Below are 16,951 nucleotides of genomic sequence, written 5' to 3'. Positions count from 1 at the left end.
ACTTAATAAGAGTTGAGTTTTTCACATTCCCACATAAGTGCAATTTAAGCTTTTGTTTGGTATTGATAGGGTATGCATGGTGTTGGTGGAAACTGTTTTTTACAGTGAAACATTGTGGAAATTGTGAGTTTTTGTGCCACAGTATCATATATAGAACCTTGGGTCTGCCCTGGTTAAAGGTTGGATTAATCACAACAGTATATTGTCGGAATCAATCACTCATTAGACTTATCCCAGATTGGTTTGTTGTACTGGAGCAGATAAATCTCTAAAAGCTTAGCAATATTGCGCTCTGTTTCTACACTGAAATATCTTTCTGTGTTCTCAACAGTTATCTGTTTACATAATCTCCTTTACTGCTATTTATGTCAGAATACTAAAGTTCCTACATGGGCAGGAAATGAAGTCACACAGTTGAGAGGAGTTGTGACATCCGAATAGCTACTATTTTAAAATAATAACATTTTGTCTTGTGGTCCAGCATTTTAAAGATCTAAATGAAGAGATTACACTTTTTTTTGGTAGAGGAAAAAATATTTTTCTTTTATTCTGTAAAACATTTTTAAAATATAAAAACATTAACCCTTTAAATACCACATAGTCTGAGTCTTTGTTTTGTAATGTACTCAAATACATTTCTTTAATTGTATTAAACCCAATGTGCAGTTTTTCAGAACGACACAAAAATAAATTACTTCAGTACATGCCAGCTTCCTCTTGTATAGTGTTCTGAATGTGTTTTCAATTGTACTTTCAAATCATGTTGCTGTTGCAAAATTAGATGTTGTGCGGTTAACCATTGCCAAACCCGAAGTCCTATTCTGAGTATCACATGATGCTCCTTCTAAATTCCAATATTAATATGGATGGCTTCATTAATCTCTGCCATGGTAAATGATGTTGAAGATTGAAAGAGTCTGATTAAGAAGTGACTGATACAGGAGGGCTGCAAGAAAAAGGAGAACTCTAAAAGCTTTTTAATTAAATCAGCGCTGTATTTTTTGCTTTGATCTTGAATGCAGTGATCCTGAAAACAAATCCTGTCTGTAACATGTTTTGTATGACAAAGGATGAGTAGGATTGCTTTAGATAGCTGACTACAGGTTACTATTGTCATTGATGGAGTTTGGTATCCTAGTTCCACAATACCTTGCGTTATGGAAACCCCGGTAAACTAAACTCCATCAGTGTAATAATGAAAGGGTAGGGGAGAGGTCTGTGTTTTTTATGATTTAAAGGTTAGACTACATAGGAACATATAACTTGAAATGCTCTTTATATTAATCAAAAGCTCATTGACTGAGATGAATAAAAACATTTTTGGAGAACAGATCTTACTCTTTGCACAAGGCATAACAACTTCAAACGCTGTAGATCAAGAATGTATGTACAGTATGTCGAGTTTGTTTGATAACGCTTATCAAAATGTAAGAACGAGATTTCAATTTGAATTTCATTCTCAAGGGAGAGTGACTGATTACTTTGAACTTCTAGATGATTCTCCTTTTATGTAGATTTATATCACTGCTTACTTTAGTTGGTCGCTGAAGTGGTAAATAACAGAATAGAGTATATTATATAGATATATAATATAGATTATATAGAGTATATAAGAAAAATATTTCACATCTCAAAATCTATTGACTATTCGTGTCTGAACACTGCAACCTTCAAATTTCTTAAAAATTGCCTTGAAAAATATGTGACCTAAAGGTCATAACATAAACATACATAGCTGTTGCTAATATTTACTGGACAACATGAAACACATAGGAAGAATTTACGTCCTTTTTTCATCGATCTTTGGGAAAGATAATGCAATGTTATGTGTTTCTGGAATTGGATCTAATGGATATAACGGAATATCCGTATGCTGTGGGATAAATCGACACCGCATGCTGAAATATTGAAACGGTGACACACATGAAGAAATGTTGTTTTCCTCTGGGAGCGGAAATGTCTGGAGCTGAGGAGGTAATGTGGTTGGCTGAGCTCCGCTGCTCTCTCTGCACCTCGCCTGCAGCAGCACTGCAGAGTGCGTTCATCACAGCCATCTGGAGCCCCTCACAGTCCAGTGACAGCCTTTTATCTGTGTCCTCTCTCCCCTTCTTCATGGCGAGATCAGGCGCAGAGAAAAAAAACGTTCTATCGTGTGCAGTATTTCTGAACCGGACTATAGATTGGCTCCACATCTGAAGGCAAAGGTGGCGAAAGGTCCTGATTTGGACGATACCCTTCAGGAAAATGGAGTGAGAAAAGAAAACAAACTTGAGGTGGCCAGAACAATTTCAATGACTTACTTCTGCTCTGCAGCTTGTCTGCAGACATATGTGAACGCGTCATCTGCCTGAGTATGTGACAGAGGGCACGTGAGACAAGTAAAATGTTTTTGTGTGGAAAGTGGAGTTAACAGAATGAGGCAGTGAAAGACCTCATTGCAACGCATTATTATCCTGGCAATAATGCATTGCCATTGAAAAAGTAACGCGTCTGAAGAAGACCTGTACCAGTGAACCGTTGGAAGTCCAGTTTCAGAACCAGTGCTATAGAGAAGATCAGGAATATGACTCAGTATATCATTTACTTGCTTCGGGTTGGAGATGGACCTATAGTACTAAATGACAGCTTTCCTAAATACTGAGGAGATTCTTTTATTATTAGAGAGCTCAGAGTCTGAATCATCTGTAGGCTTTGATTTCTCCACTCTGGCACTGATGGACAGCGCTGTGGGGACTGTTCCTGAAGTGCAGTTTGATTGAGTGACATTTGTGTCTTTCGCAGGTTAATCACATTTCTTCTCATGGTGTCACTTGCTGCCATTGCCTGAGATGAAGGGAGCTAAAAGGTTAATGTACTGCCTGGGATAGGAAAGGCTGACAAAAGAAAAGTCATTACCACCAGCAAGCCCATCAGCCAAAGTAGAGGAGCAGTTGACAGGAGGAGTACTCTACAGCAGTTTCCCTTTTCCGGAAGCCCAGCTCAGAAGTGGACACATGTATTGTGGTCTGAATCACCCCTTCCTATCCTGAACTCAGACCTCCAGATCCAGGGAAGGCTGGACCTGGTCAATACTGGGACTGGAGACTTCTAAGAAAAACCAGGTGCTGGTGGACCAGAGGGAGGGCTCTTTCTTTGGTACCATCCTTTTCAGACCAATGCTATAAGAGGTTCTAGTCTTCATATGAGACATTCAGCTGAGGTTCTAACTATTAGGTCATTAAAGTGACACTGCTCATAAGAGTAGGGATTTTAACATGCTGTTTTCTAGGCTGGCACTAATCTACTTAAATATCACCCTTAATTCATTTAGTGAAATAGTTTCTCACTTCTCCACCTGTTATGCTGTGCAGCAGATGATGATATGTAGGTGGATAATGGGTACATACAGTACCATTCACTGGGTGGTGGATGAAGTGGGTTCCCTCCTAAATGTAAGGTGCTCTACTGTTATTTATAGTATTCACATATATGAAAGTATTTTTTAGAACATCTCATGATGACCAAGCTGTGAATAACTAGTTTGCTTCAGGAACTCATTTATTTTTTTCAAATTCATCTGACAGAAAAATGATTCAGAACTGATAATACCCTCCCAAGCCTTTGGGTTGTCATTGTCTCGGAATCCTGGGATATCTCACGTCATCGGGGATGATGGTCTGCAATGATCACCAAGGAGATAAGGCCAATACAGGATCCAGCTCTCTGGAAGGATGTATCTGAACAATCTAGTAAAGGTGAGTTCTCCTCAATGCTCTCACTTTGCTACGCAAAACAACAAATTCACAAATCCCTTCCCACCGTCTTGTTCCTTTTGCTCTGTACATATTAGAGAGCCCTGAAAGTCTAAGAAAACAATTCTCCGAAAATAAACTGCGGCCACTGATCCCTCCGAATTACATAATAGCCTGGGTTTGTTGTTCACATGCTGAATATTGGAATCTAATTAGTATCACATTTAATGAAATATGTTTTATAAAAAGTAAGCTCTTGGCAAACAGAATCAAAGGGACCTACAAGTGTCGCATTTAATATGCCTGTTAGAATTCACTGATGTCCCTGACAACTGGTGGGGGCAGACACAAGAGAAGTGAGACCAGCGCTCATAAAGACAACAGTTTCATATCAATACAGCAGAGGCTGCTACTGCAAGCTGCCTCTCTGCACCAGAGGCTGTGCTGACGCATTAACTGCTCAGTTCAGGGGGAAAGTCAAAGTGTCAAGTAACAGAGAAATAGCAAAACACTTCCTACACTAAAACCATGCTACAGCTAAGCCTACAATAAGAAAAACAGCTGATACACTTGCTCCCTTGTTTGCTTCAGTACTTTTAAAACAGATGGATATGTGGCTATTTTTTTAAATTGACAGTAAATAAAATCTGCCACATGGAGTGCAGAATGTATGTTCAGCAACACATCGACAGGCATCAGGAGTGATATGTCCAGCTATGGATATACTGTACAGTACATATCCAAACGCCTGTCCCAAATGAGAAGATAAAGATTCTAAAAATATATTCATTCAAATAGGAAAAATTAAAAAATGGCATCAGATTATTTTTAGTTAAGTCGCAGGAAAAACGTTGGTTGTACAGACATCTTAAGTATCAATACAAAAAATATTCTTATGCACATTACTTATATAGGTAAGGGCTTATGTTGGAAAATGAAAATGATATTTTATTCTCTTAGTTTGCATTTTATTCGTGCAATTTCTGTTTACTGCTGCCACAGAAAGACAGACTGAATTCCCATTTATTAGAACCTGATCTTTTAAAAATGCATTGGATAGAATATGTACTTGAGCACAGCTGTTGCACATCACAGTTTACATATAGAGAATCAGTACCCTGATGAGAAACAACTGGTACCAAATATACCATGTCCGAAATAAATTCAGTGCCTTGTGGTACATGAATGGGAAATTGAATGTATGAAAGATGTAAGACAATTTTGTAAAAGAAAACAGTACAAAACACATCTAGATAGATATCATACTTGCAGCTTTTGAGTGTGGGCTCATGTAGGAGAGATGTCAGCGCTATTAACACAGCCCTCCTGCTGCTGAATTTGTGGGTGTGTATGTGCACACTGCTGGACAAAATGTCAGGAGATCTTGGTTGAGTTTTCTAAAAATACTTCAACATATTGCCATTCAGATCTCAGCTGGTGCCTCACTCACATCAGGGGAAGGGGAACAGGCAATGTCTCTCAGGTAGCAGACTTTAAGGGTTTGAAGCTGCTGTCTGGAATAATCTTTCAGCAGCTGATCCCCAGAGCCCCTGACATCTCTGCCACCCCTGCCGACACGGAGATACCGAGTCACAGACAGTTGTCCTGCTTGCCGGCTGTTGAAAGCAAACTTCCACTAGCACATCAATTGCCTTCATCCAGTGTGGCTGAAAAATAAATTCCCACTACTATCCCACGAGCAAGAATAACATAATTACCACATATACTACAGTATATACAACCACTCCTTCACACAGAATTGATCTTGGTCCCTCAGACCCTTTAGTTTCCTTTTTGGTCTCTTGCTCTCTTGGGTCTGAACAACAAATAATCAATTGGACTGACTTTTTGCGGATGAGGTGACTACACTTGTGTTCTATTTCTGGCAAGGTGACTACTCTAAGAGTAGTCTTAATTTCCTTCCCAAGGGACATCACACTAGAAAGTGGTAGGTTAAGCTTTAAGTGGATTCTTTTACAGTCATCTTCCAACTTGTAGAGGTCAATGACAATTCTCATGCAGTTTTGTGAGAGCTTTCTGACCTTGATCTTGAGGATGCTGCTACTACTGAACGTTTTTCATGTGTTTCCGTCTTTTGTGCTCCAGGGAAACAGGAAACCTTCAGAGGTTTTCGTATACTTCCAGGGGCTTCTATTTGACTTCCAAAGAGCGGAATGTTATTGTAGATTTGTTGGATTTTATTTAAAGGGATTCCTCAAGGGATGAATAAAAGTGACCCTCATTTTGTAGAATTCAATTAACCATGACAAATACGATTGTTGCTATGATCATGGTATCACTTTTTAAGACACATAATCTAACTTAAATGTTTTTGTTTCTACTTCATAAGGGTTTTGAATAATATGGGAGACACTGTATGAAGATCACTGCTTGCTGTAGTTTTGTCCACACCCTATTACGCATTTCAATTGTATGGATCACACCCAAGACACTTAATATAACATTTCTTGTTTCAACAATTTAAAACCAAGACAAACAGTTTTTATTTAAATATTAAATCAATGATCTGGCCTGAACACATTTAAAGTGACAGCTGAACATTTGTACATGGAAACTATGCCCAGATACTGATCTCTAGGACAACCATACATACAACAGAGTACATGAGAGGATAACCGCATTAAAATTAGTGTGCCTGCACAGTTATCACTAAGTCAGCTGGTTTGTACTCATTCAGTCAAAAGACTGGGAAGCAATATAGAGAGAAATGCTAACACAGTCCTTGCTGAAAGGAGAAAAAAATTATCTCAACATATCACAGGCTTCTATTTCAAACTCTACTGTAGATCCATTCTTTTTTATTTTCACTCCTATCTATGGAATATGTAAAGCAGTATTCTGAAATTACTTTTTTTTTCTACATAAGCATATCATCCAAAGACTTAAATGCCAAAGGGGCAGTATGTGAATAATTAAGATAACATCCTTGTTTTTGGGTGAGACCAGCATTTTTTGTACATGTTTCATTGCTGTATAAATTAATTTGGCTTTCTATATTCATCTGCAGGGATTTGATAAATGGTAACTGCAATGCAATTTAACTTTTCTCACAACGGCTCATCACAAAAGTGTAACCCAAAATATACCATGCATCCACATATTTTAGATTGCAAAGCACAGACATTGCACATTTTGAAAGTTTAATTCCAATTGTTTTTATCAGTTGAGAAAATACATTAGTCAAGAAAGAGTATTTAGGATACGCACTTACTCCTCAGCCTGTAACTGCTATATTAAAGGCTGAACCACCTCTTAAACCTTATTGACTCATTGCTACACTTCACTATTGACCGAATGGACTAAGCACAGCAGTTACTGCATCTTTCAGAATACAGTACATTTTGCTAAGAAACTCATCCAACCCTCAATATTGTCTAAACAATCTTAAAATTAACACTTTTTAAAGTCTTGGAAGCTCATTGTTGATGATCCTTCACAAACAATATATGAAGCAACAATAACTTTGCCAATACTGTTTCCAACACCTCCACTGAAAACCTGCTTCTGTCTTCACTGTTATGCTTTTCATTATCATGCAGCACCTCTTTCACAGCACTCTAGAGCGACAATCACTTACACCAGAATCTTGAAAATTTGCATTTCTTAAGCTTCCGGCGTGCTCAAGTTGCTGGCATCATGCCATACCTACACCAAACCAGCTTGTGCAGATTTTATGTTTAAATGAGAAATGGAAAGTCCATGTCCATCTTCATAAGTCTATAAAGTGGAAGCCACCTGTTGCACTGTTGGTTTGGAGGCCACATGCACATTGACTCTCAATGGATGTTGAGTGATGGGTGATTTTCCATTTGTGGCCCTGTGATCAGCTCCCACAGCTTCAGAGACGTTTGTGAAGCCTTGTTCTCTGGAAAGTAGAAAAACATATAAACGTCACTGCAGGAGGAGCCAGATAGAATGCAACAGCCCACGACTTCTGGACGTCTTTCATGTACTTCAGCATCATTCATGCGGACTTGGCCCTCACTTACTTCAACAGCTGTTCGAGTTCCCGTTTGATCTTGCCGACTATCGGAGGACCCTGGAAAGCGAACGCGGTGTACAGCTGGACCAGTGAGGCTCCGGCGCGGATTTTATCGAGAGCATCCTGCCCGCTGCTCACACCTCCGACGCCTATTATGGGAACCTTTCCTGGTGGGAGAAAGCAAGAGACACGAGTGTGCAAGTGTCACTCCTTTGACAGCACAAAGCAGCCCAGGGCCTGGTCCATAATTCCACTTTCAGAAACAAAATCTATCAAATCTAATCCAGATTTTAACAGGCACTTCACCAAGTCCAAAGGCTGAGTAATTATAAGCAACGGCTTTGTAGCGCTACTTTTACAAGATGAATGCATACATTTATAATGCCAGCATCAACAAAACCTACTATGTTACAATGTCCTGATGGACCTTTTAGTGTGCTAATGGATGCATGCATCAAACCACATGAGTAACAGGTGTGGTACATGTGAATGTCATGTTTACATGGCTCAGAGGGTTGTAATTGTAGGACTGGCATGTTAGATTGGCAGTGTGAGATTATGAAAGTGTGCTGGAGCACACTATCATTGCAAAATGAATGCGTTTTGAACTGCAATGTGGTATAGTTCCGATTTTAGTTGTGCACAGGATTTCCCCTATAAGATCTGCAGCGTTCCTTTAATTAATTCTCAGCTGGGCTGTGCCACCTCTGAAGACTGCCTACCTGCGGTCAGGCGGTACATCTCCGACACCATCTGTGTTGACATCTCGCGGAGGGGCGTGCCGCTAAGTCCCCCCGTCTCCTCTCGCTGGGGGTCCTGCAGCGTCGCAGGTCGAGAGACGGTCGTGTTGGTGACAATCAGCCCATCTACCCCTAGCTGAAACAAACAAACACACACACACTCAGGCAAAAAGCCAAGGCCCCTAAGCAGACCCGCATGCTAAAATATAGCCTTTTTTCCCTATCGATGAATGAGGAGCCCATGATTTTTATTACCATCACTGTCTTATATCTGTAGATCAGAAATATTACAGAAAAGGAGATGTTCTCCCATTACATCAATCAATCAAACTTAAGTACAATTATTATGAGAAACATGTTAAATTGTGGTGGGGAGCAACAGCTGCAAGACAAAAAAGGAAAAAGACCCATTGCCTTCATGCAGAATTCGTCCAAAATGAAACACAAACTGTGAACGTACTTGCCTTACTAGCAGTGTTTAATATTTGAAAATAACCAACACTTGGAATCAGCTTATACAGTATATAGTGAATATGTATATACTTCTACAGATGGTGAAAAGGAGCTTTGTTATCATAGTAAGAAGCAATGCTCCAGACAGGTGGTGATTGCTTATTTTTGTGCTGCATTTAAATTTGATTCTGGGAACAAGAACATCATTTGCATATCCATTTCTCCTTCGTAGATGTGAAAACAAAAAGGAATTCATTGGATTCAATACCTTTGGAATATTCCACAACTGAGCGTCCTGATGTGAATGATTTAATGTACTGTATATAAGTGATGATGCTCCTGTCTTACCGGTACAGTGTAGAGGATCACTTGCCCAGTAGAACCGCCCCAGTGGCCCAGTACCAGCACGTGCTCTTACCTCAGTGATGACCTCGGCGATGTCCTGCTTGTCCCGAGGGCTGAGGTCAGGAGCGATCTTCACCAGCACAGGAGGCCTGGGCTCACGCTGCAGGGCGTCTCGCACCTTCAGGACCTGGAGAGACGCTCAGGGCTCACAACCGCTACTCCACCTCGCACTAAAGAGTTACTGATTGCCGGGAATATGTAGTGGGAATACGGATATCCAACAACAAAGGCCTCCCGCATATGTTCCTTAAATTTGTCAAAATGCTTTCGTGCTACGGTTGAACCACAGAACTTAGACAGCAATAAAAGCCCTTGCTGTTTGTGTTACATGCCTCTCTCAGGATACAAAATGTGTTGTGTCTTTACATGAAAAATCACAGAAGTAAGATCTTTGTTAGCAGGAAAATATTTGTATTTACTAACATTATTTAACAGGTTTAACAGGTTAAATCTCTAACGTAAACCTGAAAACACAATTTGGTATAACAGCATATACTGTATGTATACCCTTAAACAGTTTTATTATCCAGATCAAGCGAAAGATAACCTGCCTTTGCCATTTGCCTTTATAGAAGACAAACGAACACGTTTGAGACTCATTTCCTGCACTCCTGTATTTTGATCAGCTGTCACAGCTGACAGGAGTGACAAGCAAGTAAAGTGAAGTACAGCTGAGGCCTGACACTTCCTTACTCTGTCCAGCAGGTGTCGCAGTTCTGCCTTGCCCTGCAGGTCCCTCAGCCCAGGGGTGTTGGGGCTGCTCACATTCACCACCAGGTAATCAGCCAGAGGACCCAGCGTCCGAACACCCTCCAAATAATCCGAAGCCGCATCGCGGGACAGTTTATTCTTGCCCAGATTGATCCCGAGAGGCTGGCCAGCTTGAGAAGACAGGGACGACCCCACAAATGAAAGGTGATGCATTTCGTGTACTTAAGACTAAAGACTATTCTCTCAGCTTAATATTTAACTATGCAACATATGATACTGGCTAGAATCCAGAATATTAGTCAATACTCCAGATTCCTGGTTACATTTATCCTTCCATCCATAAATTTTCTAAATGCTTCACTAACTTCAGGGTCATGGTGGAGCTGGAGTCTATCCCAGCAAGAAAGAGAGACGGCCGGGATTAAATGTATATAAAAAATTATCATTCTTCAACTGCGTTACTGTATTTTGATCTTCTGTTCCTATTACATTTATTGCTGCAGGAGGACAGCCCAGAAGGGATGTAATGTTACCTTTTGTCAGCTCAATCTGTGATGCTTTCCTTGCTTTTAGCCTCTCTTGGACTGCTGCATGACCACAGCTGTTAAAACCATACCTTTAAAAGACGATATGTAGTAAGCTTGTGACTAAGGTGTTATAGACAAGAAAGATTTCACTACTGTCTCTAATAAAACCATACAAATTGTGCACTTGTAAATGGAATTTCCTCTCAAATGAACAAGACATGGCAAACTTTTTAAATAAAATAATACTCATTGTTTTAATAATTTTAACAATACTTCCAGTTCTCTCCCCTATTCACTTGCTTTTGTTAGGCATGTGTTCCTCTCGATATTTTTTCTTTATTTTTAGCTTGAACCACTACTGCGAGGATGTTTAGCAAACTAGTGTGGCAAAAGGGTTACATGTTGTTTATACGAAGACTAAAATAATTGCATGTCGGTTCTATCCTCAGCTCAAACGAAGGTGACATTTGCTATTCAAAACCACAACAGAAACAAGCAGCGAAAACCCAAACTCTCAATTTGCATGGCAGAAAATATTGGCCTGTGTTTTGAAGTACTCCACATATCCCTCAAACCAAAGCCATGGTTGGAATTCTAGATTTGCAAGCAATTTATTATCAAACAGGTACTGTTAAAATAAATTTAATAAAAATCTACTACGATTAAGCCCCAAGCTATGGTCATGCCGTGCTCATTTAAACTACATGGAAATGTACACGACAATTTGGATTCAAAGGTACCCGAGTGATCAATGTAATAAGTTTTCTGTCATAATCAGTGCACAACTGTAAGAGTTGTAATTTGAAAGTCTGTGGTATATTACACTTAAACTAAGCAGATCAGAGTCAATAATATTCAATTGAGACTTAAATTTTTTAATTAACCTGCTCAGTCATTTCACAAATGCACAGATGAGAACACCTATAAATGCATGCAATTTTGAATATGGCAACGCGGGTAATATTTTGTTTAATTTGAATGAATACTTCTCTGCTTTTTGGGTCTCATACACCCATAGTTCAATTTCTCTGAAATAGCTACAAATTCTCCTCAATGCATAAAGATGCCCAAATGAGAAGCAAAAGTGCTTAAATCTACATCAAGTTCTTGGTTGTATTTTAATTATGTTTATATACAGATTTCTGCCTTGGCCTGGTAAGGCCACAGACCTGTACTTGTGGCCATTGTGAGATGGACATGACAGTGTTAGAGACTTTGAAGTCAAAGGTTTATTACTGCTGCTCTATCAGCTCTCCAGCACTCCAGATGTGCACATGTTTAGCCTGGTGAGCACTCTGAAGCTCAGCCCTTAAGGCAAGGCTGGCTTCTCGTTGTCTTTTAGGACTGGTACCTCTGTTCAACGAATCTATGAAGGACCTGAACACCCAGCTGTAATGCTTGCAGTTTAACAGCCTGTGCTATCTCTTCAGGTGCCGGGGCTTTAAAGAGGAAAACCTGCAAGGTGCAGGGTGGAAGGGCTGTGGCATTCCCAAGCCCTGTATTCCCAATTCTGGGAAACTGCACCCCCCCCAGTTTCGGACAAGGGTCCTGGAGCTCCTGTGGTGGTACCTGTTGATGACCGCCTGGTCGGCAGCTAGCCTGAACACACGTGGCTTGGGGTTCCCCTCCTGCGGCTGAGGGGTGACCGTCCCCACCTCCACGAAGCCGAAGCCCAGTCCGTACAGCCCGTCCACAGCCTCCCCGTGCTTATCGAAGCCCGCCGCTATCCCCACGGGGTTCCGGAACCGCTGGCCCAGGACGTGCACCTCCTGAGGGGAGAGACGCTGATGGGACCGGGCGGAGCAGAGCCTCCTCAGTTTCTCCTAAAAAGGACCTGCATATCCTCATTTCGCATCTCTGTATTTCCATTGGACATCCTCGCTCACCAGTGATATAAGTTTAATCTTTTTGCTTAAGTTGCCATTTCATATCCCATATATCAATGGTATTTCAATTTCCAACACTCAGCTCTCTACCTCTCTTTCAAACTCCTATTGTCCACTATACAGTACAAGCCTTCCTCTAATGCAAGTATGTGAAGTACTGCTGGGGTGTACTCAATCTGTGCTGCTTGCCTTGCTTTTAACGTCTCCTCGACTGCTGCATGGCTACCTTGACCTTAACACTCTCCAATCAAAGCGGCATGCTGTCATTAGTGAAGCTGATTACAAAGTTTATATACTGACAATGAATCTGTTATTCTTCATTCCTGCCAATATATTCGTTTGCTGCATAATGTGTTTCTGCTCTCAACTACAGGAGAAGCCATTAAAAAAAGAAAGAATAAAAACTCCTACACAAAAAGAACAGGCCCACGCCCTCGTCCCTTTCCATTCTGTCGACCTGGGATCGCACGAAACGCGTTTTGAGCTTCAAGTGCTTTAACGGGATTTCAAATATAAATGTTTCCTAACCCGAAGCCCAATTATTACAAGATCCCGTGGCAGTGAAGCATGCTTGCCACAAAATGGCCAAAGGATGAAGCAGCTGATGTCGGTGTTTTTCTGAGTCATTAGCTAATGATCGCTAATCACTGTCCCTGACCTTGCGTGAATGCTAATTCTGTTTAGCCCTGAGGGAGGGAAAGGACAACCAGCTGGCCGGGTGCCTCTCTTTGCCAGTCCCCTCCCAGACTCACCAGTGCAGCAGAGTCCTGGTGCTGGCACCTTGGTACGAGCCCCAGCGCCAGGAGGCGCACCGCTAAGACATGGGCAGTCTCCGCTCCCACAATCCTCTGCAGCGTGGGCATCAGGTGGTTGGCGTAGAAGCGCTCGTCGCCCACGGCGGTGAGGTAAGAGACGAACAGGAGCCCGCCTGAGCCAATCACTTTTACCGCCTCTTTCAGGCGCTTCTGCAGATCAAAATACAGTTTATTCAAGTCTTAAAGACTTTGACAGCTTCCTGTGATCTGTAATTCTAACAGTAATATGTTTTCATATATCTTTCAACTTTCCGATTACATTGTAGCATTTTTTTTTGGTTATAAAACATGCCACCCAGGGGCTATTTCTCTATTATTTTTTTAGTGTTTAAATTTAAATCAATATATCCAGTACATCAAAACTGATCAAATATCCAATCTGAGCCTCACACCATTCTATAGAGTGTTCACAGACAGGATGAAGAAAGTGGAAACTAAACCTGTAAAAAGATTTAAAAAAACAAAAAATAAGCTTGGCTTGACTCGCAATTGTGGACGATGAAAATTAATCTAAAGAGAATAACTCACACGGACACAGCGTGTCACTTTCAACAGTACAGTCTTCTCTACACCACTGCCTTTACTTTCACGTTGATTAAACGCGAAGTATGACTCATTCACCCTGGGATCCATTGGAAGTAGCAAACAAAGACCAAGATGCCTTCTTTTAAAACACGAGAAACTATATTGCTACATTTCAACGTTCAATATTTCAATGAAGAAACATTGGCCGAGTCTCCACAGGTGTTTTCAATCTCTCACAACACACAGACAGCACAAAAACACTCGGCACACCGATCCGACACCCTGGCAACCACATTTAAAAGGAAGAAACAGATGGGTCATGTGCTTATAGAATAGATAAGGCATAATCACAACATTCATGGCACTCTCTACTACTGACTGCCCAAAGTCATGCTGGTTATTGAACATTTCTATAAGATTACTATTAGAATAGTTCAAACAGGAAACCCCAAGGACATTTGAAATACAAATTTGCAAATGAAGCAGCTGAAAGGTGTCATGCAAACGAGAAGAGGCTCTCAGATGAGTGCCTTGACCTCACACCTCTTATTTGGTCAGCTACAACACCACAGTCCGTTTCAATGGGGTTTTGCTCACCTCCAGTGAAAAAGCCCCCCCCCATCAGTTCCAATAAAAACAGGGTGGAGAGAAGAGACACAATCCGCAATTTATGACCGCTTCAAACTGTTGCGTATCCATGAAAGTTTAAAGAAAGTGACAAAGGCTTTGACAGGGCCAGGCAGGGACTAAATAAGGCAAAATAAATCCTACGAAGGATGAAATCTGTAAAACATACATGCTTGTAGCATTTAGTCGGAAAAAAAACTCAATTTACAATTTTCAATTTTTTTTCAGCTAAACACTAGAGACAATAGAAAATATAGCCTCAAGCTTCACCATCTTCAGTTCAAATATAACATTTCAAGCACTTAAAACACATACATTTTAGTTTTAAGTTGGGTCCAACAAATCTGGTGTATCCCACCATACCGGGCCCCCTGCTATTCAGCATTTACTATATGTTCCCGCTTGATCCAATCTTAAAATCACATGGTCTAAATGATCATTCGTATACTGAAGATACTCAAATCTATGTCCATACGACATGGTACTTTCACTAGTCATGGCCATAAAAGGGTGTGCATTAAAAACTGACGACAAAAAGGAACAAACACTTCATTACCCAAAGAGCTGTAGGAGTATTGGAACAACCTATCCAGCCATGTTGTTGAAACGGATATCCTGCTTTCTTTCAAGACACAGCTGGTTGAGATCCTTGAATTTACATGCTTTTTATTTGAACATTTTTTGGTTTAGCACGCCTCAGAAACGTATACCACTTCTAAGGCTGATTTAGGGTGAATCACTTCTCCATTTAACTGGGGTTTCAAGTTAACACAGGCCACGTATCGGATTGCTTGAGATAATAAACACTTTGTATACCTACTTACACACCGGGATGAACAGCACACTCTGCTTTTTATGTCTTCTTTCAGCCACCCTTCATCTCTCATTCCCCCTTACTAAGTCGGTACAATACCTTACCAGTCTCGGTACTTTAACTTATGTTTATATTATATAAAATCTAAAATAAAAGCAATGTATTTCTAAAAGTTAGCTACTGTGTAAAAATGTTTTAATGAAAATCAATGCAAAGAATATGTAGAAAACTTCCACCATTCAGTTACAAAAGCAGTATACAATTTATGATCAGCTAAAACTAAATAAGAAAAATATTTGTCATGTTATTAGACTTTGAACAGAATTAAAAGGCCAAGACGTGCGTTTTTGGACACTTGTGTACACATTTTCTATACCATTCACTCCCCATGCTTAACATCAGTCATCACATTTATTTCACGTAATCGGGTTCATGAAACCAATAAACATTAACAAAGACTTAATTTAATATGATTTTTAGAAGGTATGCAATATCTTCCATGAAAAAGTTGACATTTTTGGAATTTTAGCCCTACAGTTTGAAGTAAACCCTGATCGCAACCCCTACTTACACAAATCATTTTTCATTTTAAGTTTTCACAAACGCATTTCTACTGTAAACCAAGAACTGCTTGTTCTATCTGGAAAACACAATTTCATCTTACACTTTCTGCAATGTAGGATTTATTAATCCAAACAGTGTTCTGCGTGTTTTCCAAGGTGATGACATACAGTAACAGCCTCCCTATCCCAAACTCCTATTGCTTAAAGCCACAGGAATGGAATTAGTTTCGATCAGAAGTCGTTCAAGGCTGCTGCTCACTGATCTAGCTGTGGAGTTCCTAAGTTATAGACGCTTAGTAGAGACGGGCTTCCCGTGTTCTTCTCCTGTCAAGGAATATTTTTAGCACAACTTTGCTGAAAAGTCCGCTATATTTCTGCTCCTGTGCCTTCCACGTGGTCGTGCACGCTCAGTTCCGGGCTACCTTTGCTCTTTTCTGATTGGCACACAAAATTACACAAGCAGACTGAGTAGTGCAGTAAATTGTGCTTTTTTTCCCATTCGAATTCACCCTGCAAATTTGACCTTTTAAAGTGTCATCAAAGCGTAATTACTTCTTCACGAAACTGATCGCTACTACCAGTAGTAGTACTAGGTCAGCATAAGCCCTCGGTACATTACAGCATAAAATAAGTACACCTCGACATTTTTCAGTCTCGCACTTTCCTGAAAGCGATGAGTGCAGTGCAAACTGCTCATTGCAGACTAATCAATCACTTTTCACATGCTTTGGTAAAATAGATCTTGTCAGCGAGGACAAAAAAACCCCACCATTATTCAAGAACATTACTTTACAAGCACTTCGACCGGACACTCCTTGCTTTCTCAAATATAATGATACGACTGCACGGAGCACCGCATTTCTTGTTACCTTCAAAAGTTGCGCAGCCATCCGGATCGTTATATAGTGTGGTCAACAACACTGCAAATCTATTCCGCTCCAACAAAAGTGCTCATTCAAGGACTGGAGTGAAAACTTCCTGATGAAAACCTCGCGATACACGAGACGAGACATTCGTTCAAGCAGTGACTCACACCCGCATCTGTGGGTGGTGAGACGAGCTCTAATATAATACATTCAAATGATGATAGCTAATATATAATAAATCCCCGTTATAGTCATAATTCTGTGAATCAAAAACTGAATAGTGCT

The 16,951-nt window shown here is 40.4% G+C and overlaps 1 protein-coding gene across 1 annotated transcript; it reads right to left on the bottom strand.

Annotated features, from left to right (window-relative positions):
- Window positions 1–6,211: 6,211 nt before the first annotated feature.
- Window positions 6,212–16,817, bottom strand: dhodh (dihydroorotate dehydrogenase). The gene is made up of 9 exons (XM_015367927.2): window positions 16,670–16,817; window positions 13,209–13,421; window positions 12,140–12,339; window positions 10,577–10,659; window positions 10,026–10,213; window positions 9,346–9,459; window positions 8,457–8,610; window positions 7,742–7,901; window positions 6,212–7,617 (listed from the first exon to the last, which is right to left on the bottom strand). Exons 1-9 carry the CDS (start codon window positions 16,688–16,690, stop codon window positions 7,470–7,472), a joined length of 1,281 nt encoding a protein of 426 aa, XP_015223413.2. The 5' UTR covers window positions 16,691–16,817; the 3' UTR covers window positions 6,212–7,469.
- Window positions 16,818–16,951: the final 134 nt, after the last annotated feature.

The sequence above is a fragment of the Lepisosteus oculatus genome, chromosome 20 (assembly GCF_040954835.1).
Source record: "Lepisosteus oculatus isolate fLepOcu1 chromosome 20, fLepOcu1.hap2, whole genome shotgun sequence".
NCBI classification, from domain to species: Eukaryota; Metazoa; Chordata; class Actinopteri; order Semionotiformes; family Lepisosteidae; genus Lepisosteus; species Lepisosteus oculatus.
The sequence above is the reverse complement of the archived record's forward strand: the minus strand, read 5'-3'. Positions and strand labels throughout refer to the sequence as shown.

What these genes read in the sequence shown, in the direction of transcription:
- dhodh (XM_015367927.2), bottom strand. Translation starts at nt 16,690, where the DNA reads ATGGCTGCGCAACTTTTGAAG. An exon ending in ACAGATTGAGCTGACAAAAG is followed by an intron (nt 10,214 to 10,576) that starts GTAACATTACAT and finishes TGTCTTCTCAAG; the next exon opens with CTGGCCAGCCTCTCGGGATC. An exon ending in TGCGACACCTGCTGGACAGA is followed by an intron (nt 9,460 to 10,025) that starts GTAAGGAAGTGT and finishes GCGTCTCTCCAG; the next exon opens with GTCCTGAAGGTGCGAGACGC.